This window comes from Lagopus leucura, unplaced genomic scaffold (genome assembly GCF_019238085.1).
Source record: "Lagopus leucura isolate 7727_CA_CO unplaced genomic scaffold, USGS_WTPT01 Super-Scaffold_73, whole genome shotgun sequence".
Classification (NCBI taxonomy): domain Eukaryota; kingdom Metazoa; phylum Chordata; class Aves; order Galliformes; family Phasianidae; genus Lagopus; species Lagopus leucura.
The window spans coordinates 36,616,815-36,626,804 of NW_024962252.1; the positions used below are offsets into that span (position 1 = coordinate 36,616,815).

Consider the following 9,990-nt stretch of genomic DNA (forward strand, 5'->3'; position numbering starts at 1 on the left):
CTTCCCTTCCCTTCCCTTCCCTTCCCTTCCCTTCCCTTCCCTTCCCTCAGCTATTTATCCTTCAGCCAATGAAAGTCATAACTTCTCCTCGGTGTTCCACAGCTGTGCAGCACGAACGAGGTCCACGCACATCAACAATACGGAAGCAGGTGGCCCTCTACTTCCGCGGACACAAGGAGGAGAGCAGCGGTGCCCCACACTTTCCTGCCACTGCCCTGCCAGCACCCGCTTTCTTCACTGCAGTCTCCCAGCTGGAGCCCCATGGCCTGGAACTGGCTGCCGTTGCTGGCACCCCTGAGAGGCAGGCCCTGGTGGGCCTGGCGCAGCCCACCCCAAAGGTCAGCCCAAAGACCCTAATGGTACTGCAGAGCCTATTGCTGGGATGGGCCAACAGCGTGGTTGTGGCAAAGAGCAAGGTTCGGGGTGATACGGATTGTGGTGGAGTATCCAATCGCACTTTCCCCATGTTCTGTGTAAAGGGTGAGGTTCGTTTTGCAAGAAGTAGATGCAGAAAGATCAGCTGATAACTTGCCCTTCCTGTCCGGAATGTATTCTCAGGTCAATTTTAAACTTTATGAGCTGCAGTGACTGAGTTTTCTTCAGCAAAACACCCATCTCCATGGTGGTCCAGAAAGTGCTCCCTGTGCTGACCAAAGCAAGCAGGTTGTCCACACCAATGTGGCTAAGTTAGCTCTGTGCCTCTTGGCTGTGACATTTCCTAAGCAGCCCATTGGAAGTACTGCCATGGCCTCAACCGCACAGACACTAGTCACTAGGCAAAGTTTTCTTTAATCTAATTGCAATGGCATTTTTCTTATTCACAGCACTTATGAAATTAGACAGAAAAGGAGTTAATAGTTCTACACTTCCAGAGTTGGTAGCCTGGCATCATGGACATGATCTTCACACAGAGTTTCATATTATAATTTGGGGAAATGCTGAATCAGAAATTTGAAGAAAACACAACACATGCTTGGAAACATCACCCAACTCCAGTCCTATAGGTAGATGTGGTTATTTCTACACATCTGTTTACAGCCTGTGGCACTTGGGGAGTTGGACAAAGGGTTAGGGGTAAACAAGTGCTCCCTGTTCTGCTGTGCAAGGCTGGATTGCCAGGGTAGCCTCCCAAGCTCAGGTTACAAAATAAAAATCTTTAATCAAACATGGTATCCTTCTGACTCTTCCACCACAGGTGTGCCATCGTGTAACAGCATGAAGGATGACACCACATTTTAATAATGTTTTCCCAGATGTAATAATGTCATTCTCCCTTCAGCATCCTTCAATGAGCTGTTTTTGTAGTGTAGTCCACGCACACAGACAGCAGCAAAGAGTGGGGTGGAGTGGGCTCACTGAAGCAATGCCATCTGGTTGCAGAACAGGAGAGTGCATGCTGTGTGCTGGGCATCAGCATGATTCACAGAGCAGCAGCTGTAAGGGAAAGGAAGGGCAGGCTGCTGTGGAGACACTGTGTGAAGTCATTTTATTTTCTTTCTGACATTAGTACCCGCATGAAGTCAATGGTACCCCCATGTATCTCTACGAGGTGGCCACCGAATCTGTCTGTGAGTCAGCAGCCAGACTTCTGTTCATGAGCATCAAGTGGGCCAAGAGTGTCCCGGCCTTCTCCACCCTGTCCTTACAAGACCAGGTAAGGCTCCTGTAGAGGGAGTGAATCAGTCTGGCCTGCCTGATAAAGGAGCTCAGACTGGAACCTTCACACATAATCCTTTTTATCTATCATGGACCTAAAAAGCTCTAAAGCTTAGGGCAGAGTTCCACTTTGTTGCTAAAAAAAAAAAAAAAAAGGCAGTTATGTAGAAATTGCCTATGTCTTGATTTTTTCTTCTAAAAAATAGGAATAGCATCTAATTTTGTTATTTCACAATGGGGTGTACTTAGTTAAACATACAGACCAGGAGGATATGAGGGATTTCTGATGATCATTCCTCCTCTCCTCTCCTCTCCTCTCCTCTCCTCTCCTCTCCTCTCCTCTCTCCCCTCCCTTACACTTGTTTACACAGACAACATTTTTTTCTTGTTTCAGTTGTTTTCTGCAAACTTACAATACAATTAGTCCAATATAGTGGCATGAGAATTTGGCCAGCCCCCAATATTTTTTCACCATTAATTAAAATCTTCCCTAATCTGTCTTGTTTTCCTCTACGACAATTTGTCTTTGCTTCAAGTAAATCACATGTGAACCATACAAGATGAAGCGATTTCTTAATGACTTGATTCTTGATGAGGATGCTGTGTGCTTTGTATAACGCATTAATTCTAAAAAAGTAATCAGATAATTATAAAAAGGAAGGGGAGAATTCTACGCAAAACTCCAATCATAAAAGATGTTTAATAGTTTGATATGATTGAGCTAATTTCACAAACTTGTTGCTAGAAATGCCATGCCTCAGATGTTGCATGCACCAGACATCAGAGGAACTAGTTGCTCTCCATGGATTCATGTTGCAAGATTTGCAGTACACGTGCAAGTATAGATTTTGGACTGAGCTTCTTAGGGAACACAGTTTTATGCTGAAGGGTACACCATCATAGCGTGTCATAGAGCTAAGGTCTATTGAAAAGTCTTTTTTATAGCACCAGATCTTGAAACCTCTGTCTTCATAGCAGATTAACAAGCAGCTGTGATGCTGTCAGCGACTGAGTGTGTGAGAGGAGGGATGGGCAGGGCCCAGGAGGCTGCACAGGCATTAAGCAACCACCCTCAGGAAGGCAGTGGTCTCACTACAGTATGCTGGTTTCTACTACTGTCTTCTGCTGCTGTTATTCCTGTGCAGCATTGGATCTCAAGGAGCAGGCCCCACTACCAAGGAGGTGCAGTAAGCATGCTGCATCAGTACAACTGCAGGGTGCAGGAAGGTGCTGGGCCCATCTCTGGACCAGCAATGTCTGCAGCAACCAACAACATTCATGGGAAGCTCGTTAGGTGAAGGCTTCATTTGACATCATACGGACGCATTTTCCAGCAGGCCATCTCTGTGTGTGAGGTAGAAGGGATGCCTCCGTTGCTGAGACCAGGCACGCCTCAACCAGCAAGGCCTGCTTTTCTGCCACCTGCCATCATTAACAACCCACTGTCTGCTTCACCTTCAAGGCTAAAATGAGTGAACTACATATAAAAATCCCTGCCATTCTAGATCCTTATTCCCACTTGCTGTACCTCATTGCAAAATGTCTTCCTCAAAACTTCGAGCTGCTTGGGCCTTTTGCCACATGGGTCTCCTGTTGTGTTCAGGAAAGCTGGAGAAGAAATAACCCTGATTTTAATCACCTTATTTCACAAATAATCAGACCATTGATTTTTATAATAGTGCCGTTGCAGTATTTAATTGACAATGGCCCATCTATAAATGTCTGAATTTCTCTTTTTGTGTCCCTGACATCTGCTCGAGTAGAATCAGAAACCTTTTCCTGGATTTGCTCTTGCTTCTTGCTTTTCTGGAATGGGAACTACACTGTGACTCTGGGACTCCGGAACAGCCTGAGGAAAACAAGCAGAAGCTGATTTGCTGCCCAGACACAGGTCCGTGTCTGGACTCCTCTGACTGAAGCAGAGGCTGCTCCTTTCCCACCTCTTCAGAGCCCGTCACCCTGTTGTAGTGGAGCCACACAACCAAAACGCCAGCTCTGAGCTTGCTGGCCCGGAAGCCTGCCCAGCTGCTCCACAAGACAGATCGGCCCAATGCAATAGAAAGCAAGAAAAGACCGTGCTAGCAAGATGAGATGGATTAAGAAGCAAAAACCGGTCCTTTAGAAAGCCTGGCATTTTTTGTTTCTTTGAAGGGCTGAGTATGACTTCAGCATGAATTACTTTAATTGATGGTTTTACAGACTTATGCATAGGCATGAAGAAAGCCTCAGCCATCGGAATAGTCTCTTATTTCTAAAGTCCTCTGACTTTAGACGCTCAGTGGGAAAGAACATATGAAATTGATATCTTCCAGGAACCACCATTCACTACCATTGTATCTGCATGAATGAATGACAAAAAACGTATTACAAAAACAAATGAAAGGCTGGCAAATCATTTCCTATGTCATACAGAAACCTGTATACCCATCAGGATTACCTGGAGGAGGGGCTGGGGCAGGCAGACTGCAGCATTTCCAAGGCTCAAGGGCAGGTTTTCTTGCTCTGGCTGGAGCTGAGATTGGTGCTGTGCCTAGACTCCCCCCGCATAAAATGATCTGGGCAGCTTCTAGCATTGTCAATGAAATTATTTCAAACAAATTATATGTAACCAGAGACAACATGCTTTTCAGTCACAATTTCCTTAACCAAGTTATGTAGAAGTTCTACAAAGTACATAGCACACTGAAGTCTTAAGACTATAGCAACACGCTTATGAGAGCTCTTCTCATTCTGTTCTGAGCAGGGTGGTTTAAAACTCTCAGTGCTGTTAGGGCACTTAGATAAGGGATTCATTTTTAGCGCATGTTTTCTGTATCATCTATTACTTTTATATATCTAATTCCAAGGAAAACATTCATTTGGTATGAGGTATTTCTTTCTCAGAATTTTCTAGACTTCATATGCCTTCTTTTCTATCTCCCTGCTGCTATTTTCAGGGACCACAGCAATATTATTGTGGTTTGCTCTTTTTGCCGTGCATTCTGCACAATCCGTTTTCACTGAATGAAGCCATGAGATGACCCCTTCTGAGCCCACTACAGTCTCACCTCTCCACATCTCTCCCAGCATACAGAGAGACAGGAAGTACCCCAGCACATCCCTTAGGCTGAGTCAGGGAGCTAACAAATGTCAGTTGAACTGGGACCCTCCAAACCCCTCCTAAGATTTGGTCTGGGCCAATAACCCTTAGATTCTCTAAGTACTGGCTTTGCCATATGCATTATCAGGAGTTACGTCTCCTCATATGCACCAGTGCCTCTCCACGGAAATAGATGGCATTGCCTCCAGAGAAAAACACATCATTCGTAAAGCCAGACAATGTACAAAAATTGCAGGGAAGTAGCAGTAGCAATGCTGACAGCATAGCTGCTCGAATGCTGAGTTCAGAGCCCACTGCCCTGCTGATGGCTGTTAGGAAGAGCTGAAAATCCCCAGAGAACAGGAGGAAAGCACTCTTCCAATCTGTACTAGGACAGTTCTATGTGCCCACGGAGAGCACGAGAAAGCCCACGCTGCCAGGAGTTGTGCTGAAAAACATAGGCAAGCGTTCAGGTCAAGTGCAAGCTCTCAGGGGCAGGACTTCTCACTCTCCTTTCTCTTCCCTTTTGGTCTACAACACAGTGCATAGTGAGCCAACACCAAGTGATTTTCTACAACGCATAGTCTCATTTCCAGACACCTCCTCTAAAAGCTAAGAGAAGAACTAACAGATTCGGTGGGGAAAATACCATGACAAGCATTTAAAGCAGTTTTTAAAATAACAGAAATTTACATATTTAAATTGTTTGTAAATCTATAAATTATACACTATGTTATATTGTACATCTATTGTATGACAGCTGATGCTTTTGGAAGATGCTTGGAGAGAACTGTTTGTTCTAGGAATAGCACAATGGGCCATTCCAGTTGATGCTAACACTCTACTGGCTGTATCTGGTAAGAATTGCACAATTTAATGACTTTGTTACAAAAATTACCATAAAAATACATTACTGAAAAAAGAACAACATGTAAAGAATAACAAATCCCTACTGAACAATAGAGCATACCTGTCATTTATAAATCTATATTTAAATGCAAATAATGTTGTTTTGTTGTATTCATGACTGCTTGCATTGTCATTTAAATGCAAATTACTGTGTTTGTTATCATCCAAGAGAAGATTTTATATTAACTTTCATACAATATAGTCAGTTTACATGGAACCAGATAGACAAGTGTGACAATAGAATGGATATCGATACGCAGGATTTTGTCAGAAATCAGTATAAAATAAAACAAATGCATTTAATATTATTTATTTCATCTGTTTCTGTTTCAGGCATGAACGGTGACAATACAGATTCTCAGAAGCTGAATAAAATTATTTCAGAAATACAGGCTTTACAGGAGGTTGTGGCTAGATTTAGACAACTCCGTTTAGATGCTACTGAATTTGCCTGTCTCAAATGCATCGTCACTTTCAAAGCTGGTAAGCAGAGGTCACCTCACACCTGTCTGGCCCAATAGCTTCGAAGTTGCCACGTAAAAGTGAAAATGACGTTTTAAACCACACGTAGCACCACACCACCCCATTGCTTCCTGGTGTGGAATTCCAATAGTCAGTGCTGTGCTTTGAAAGGCTGGCAGTGGAGCACTGGGGAACTAGTGAGACTGCTTAATGTACATAGGTAATGCCAGCTGGTCTGTCTCGACCCCACTGAGCTGTAACCATCTGCTTTCCAGTGCCGACACACAGCGGGTCCGAGCTGAGGAGCTTCCGGAATGCCGCTGCCATCGCCGCCCTCCAGGACGAGGCCCAGCTCACCCTGAACAGCTACATCCATACCAGGTAAGCTCCGTCCAATCCCTCCCGCAGCTGCAGGGGTGACATCCCGCTCCTGCTGTGGCAGAGAGGACACAACCACCCAGGTTTTTACAGCAGCCGGCCTCCCGGAATTAGGCATTTCCCAAGGAAATGAGAAAGGTGTTTATTCAGACAAATGGAAAATGGGAGAAGGAGAGATTTTCCTCTGACAAGTGTCATTTCTCCCATTTTGCAGAGAGAAATTAAGAAACAAAGAAGCTAAGCGACTCTTCCCAGATAAAATGAAAAAAATAAATTTGTGAAACTCATCTTGGTGTCAGAGCAGAGTGATGAGAATCAGTTTCAGAAGAAAAAAATCACCTGTCTCACCTAGTGTAGGTTTCCTAGGGCACAGCAATCTTAAAACCTGCTCTACAAGCTGTAGCTGGCATCCCACAAATTGTACAGGGCTAAACCCAGGAATGGGTTACATATGTTATACAAAATGCAAATCCCCACTCTAACACGTGGCTGAAGGGACGAGCAGAATGAGCAACCTCCTGCCATGGAACTGTACATAGAGGAGGGGCAGGGAGAACCAAAAGAGTACACCCTCTGCATCAACTTTCCCAGCTGGATCAGGATGCCTGGGGAGAGCTGCAGCAGGTCCTGTGAAGTCCACATCATAGCCCATGCAGTAGAGACCCATGAGATCAGCACAGTGGGAGACGAAGTGGTGGAAGAGGCTCTTTTATGCTGTTTTTGTTTCTGAAACTTTCATCTGCTCTAACAGCAGTTCTGCATAGCAGAAGTCAACTCCATGTTAGAGAATAGTTGGCAGCAGTCTTTGAAGCACTTTTGTTTAGCCCAAAGGCAATGTCCTGCCCTGCAGATGGGAGCAAAAACACAAATTCTGTCCAGTTCTGGCTAGTTCAGAGCAAAAAGAATCACTACTGCACAGCAACCTGTTCCTGTTCTCACAGGAGGCCTTTCCCACGGAGAGTGCTCCCTGGAGACTCTGAGTGAGCCAGGGCTTGTTGGAGAGAAAAGCCAGGGAAACATATTGTCACACTGCCATGTTTTCCATTCCAGGCATGGTGACATCTCCATTACATTTTTGCACTATAGGAAATATTAAGCTAAAGAGAATCTTTTATAAAAGATTACTTGTCTCAAAGAAACTGCAGCAAATAATGCAGTGAAAGGCTGCCTGTATTCTGAGTAATGCCTACTCGCTCAACAACCTCATCTTCCCAGGTCAGGAAATCAAAGCTTCTGCTGCTTTTCTAGAAAAGGAGAAATCCTGGCTCTGCTATCAGAACTGTCACACTGACTCCATTGGCTTTCACCTCCTGCTTCACCCTCAGTCTTGAGCGTACCTTCCTGTCAGTGTCAGAGTACTGCTGCCCTTCGATTGCAGTGGGGGCAGCTGCACTCAGCAGGGTGCAAAGGAAGGCGGCCTGGAGAAATGTTTCTTCATGGATCTATTTCTGCTTATAGGAAAACCACTGCTACACAGAGACTTGAGAATTACACTAGTGTGAAGTCAGTGTAAGCACAAGTAGAATACATATCTTGGGTTATATCAGCTTCAAAAGCTGTGAGAAAGAACGGGAAATATCCTATTATGCAAATACATTACCTGGGGACAAAACACAGGTTCTTTAATCAAAAAAATTCTTTCAAAATGTCAATTGTTATTAAACGTGTAAGGCAATCAGGAGGCAAAATGATTACCATGACAATCCAGCTAAGTTTAAATTGCACTTTAAATGACAAGGTATTTATTATAGGTCAAGCTCGTCCCTGAACTGCATCAAGAACATAGCTACTGTCGGAGGGACTAGCCAGAGCAGATCCTATATCTATATTGCTACTACTCTGAGGGAATAAACAAGGGAGCTAATCAAAACTCAGGGACCTTGCTCTATATTCTGCTAACCTCCATTAAGAGAGTTTTCCTTGGGGTCAGCCTTCTTGTTCATGTGAGTACAAAGCAGGGGTTTACACAGGTAGCACCCATCTGTACAGTTCACTGAATATTGGTCTCCTCTATAACATAAAAGATTTTCTTTGGAGAAACATCAAAAAACTTCACTAACATTTTTTTTCCCTCTCTCCTTTCCAGGTACCCTACACAACCCTGTCGTTTCGGAAAACTTTTATTGCTTCTACCAGCTTTACGTTCTATTAGTCCATCTACAATAGAAGAAGTGTTTTTCAAAAAGACCATTGGGAATGTACCAATCACAAGACTGCTTTCAGATATGTACAAATCCAGTGACATATAAATTTCCTTAAAACAAACGATCAGGACGGACAGTTTGAGAAGAACTTTTATCTATGGAGAATAAGCCTCAACTAACAAAATCTACAGGAAGCATAAGCCTGGGAATGTTTAGCCTTTAAACCCATTGACAAAAAAATACCCCAGTAGATATGATTCTGCTGCTCTGAACAGAGCGATTTAGATCATGGAGAGAATGCTTTGTTCTACAGAAAAAGTGAAAGTGGTTGGAATTTGGCTGCTTTTCCTGTTACTACAGGATGGAGGCAATTCAGATGCCAGTCATAGTTAACAAAGACTGTGCTATTCTCTCATTTAACTGGCAGATCTGAGACGAAATGTGAAAGAAGGTACTTTAGTTTTGTTCAGTATTTGGAACTGGGTGACCAAACTTGGCTTCTGTTGTAATGCGAGATGTGGTGGCCTTCAGAACTGTTCTAAAAGTAGCCTATGTTGGTAAAATGTTTTAATACGATAGGCAACATTTAAGACCAGGTTACCAAAACATTGCTTCTGCAGTAATACATCATGAAGTGGCCTTCAGAACTGATTAAAAAGTAGCTTATGACAGCAGTTCCATTCTTCCTGCAAAATAAAACTGGTGATCTGTGATGCAGCTGTCACCAGAATTAACATCTCATGACAGAAGAGCTTTATACAACTCCCCAATCCTTCTCTCCTTCTTACACACACGCACCCATCCACACAGCCTCTGGCAAAGAGTACAAGTCAAGGAAGGAAGACAAAAACAGCAAAACCAAATCCAATGGAGATGATTGCTTCAGTGACCTGCTGGCTGTCCCGTTGGCACACTGCTGAAACCAAAGGCAACGGCAGCCAAACTCTTTGTCAGTGAGATGCGCAGAGAAGTGAAAATGACTGTAAAGACACCAACGGAAATACTTTTATTTCAAGGAAATAAAGTTGGTTGACTGAAACGATGCTAACAACTTTTGAAAGTCTCCAATGCCTTTTTAGAAAATTCCAGGTTCTAATTTTGAAGCCTTGTTCACCTACACCCTCTTACACACAAAAATGTTATAAGCTGCTTATTTGATGTATGAACCACGTAGAAAAAAATTAAAGATAGCTGCTGTACTTTTCAAAATTTGATTTGTTATTAGAAACTAGCACTGAGAAAAATCAGCACTTGGACTATCATAGAATGAGTAAAACTTTTCTGTACAAAGTGGATTAACTGATTTGTGAAGTTAAAAAGTTGTACTCATTGTATTTACAAAGAATAAAAATATATTGAATT

The 9,990-nt window shown here is 43.3% G+C and overlaps 1 protein-coding gene across 1 annotated transcript in view; it reads left to right on the forward strand.

The window, feature by feature from the left end:
- The window catches only part of NR2E1 (nuclear receptor subfamily 2 group E member 1), a 14,600-nt gene extending 5,867 nt beyond the window's left edge, over positions 1-8,733 (forward strand). Inside the window, exons 4-9 of the mRNA XM_042885749.1 lie at positions 103-338; positions 1,508-1,654; positions 5,496-5,592; positions 5,978-6,127; positions 6,382-6,487; positions 8,571-8,733. Coding sequence (XP_042741683.1) covers positions 103-338; positions 1,508-1,654; positions 5,496-5,592; positions 5,978-6,127; positions 6,382-6,487; positions 8,571-8,733 — 899 coding nt within the window. The remainder of the gene's footprint in view (positions 1-102; positions 339-1,507; positions 1,655-5,495; positions 5,593-5,977; positions 6,128-6,381; positions 6,488-8,570) is intronic.
- Positions 8,734-9,990: the final 1,257 nt, after the last annotated feature.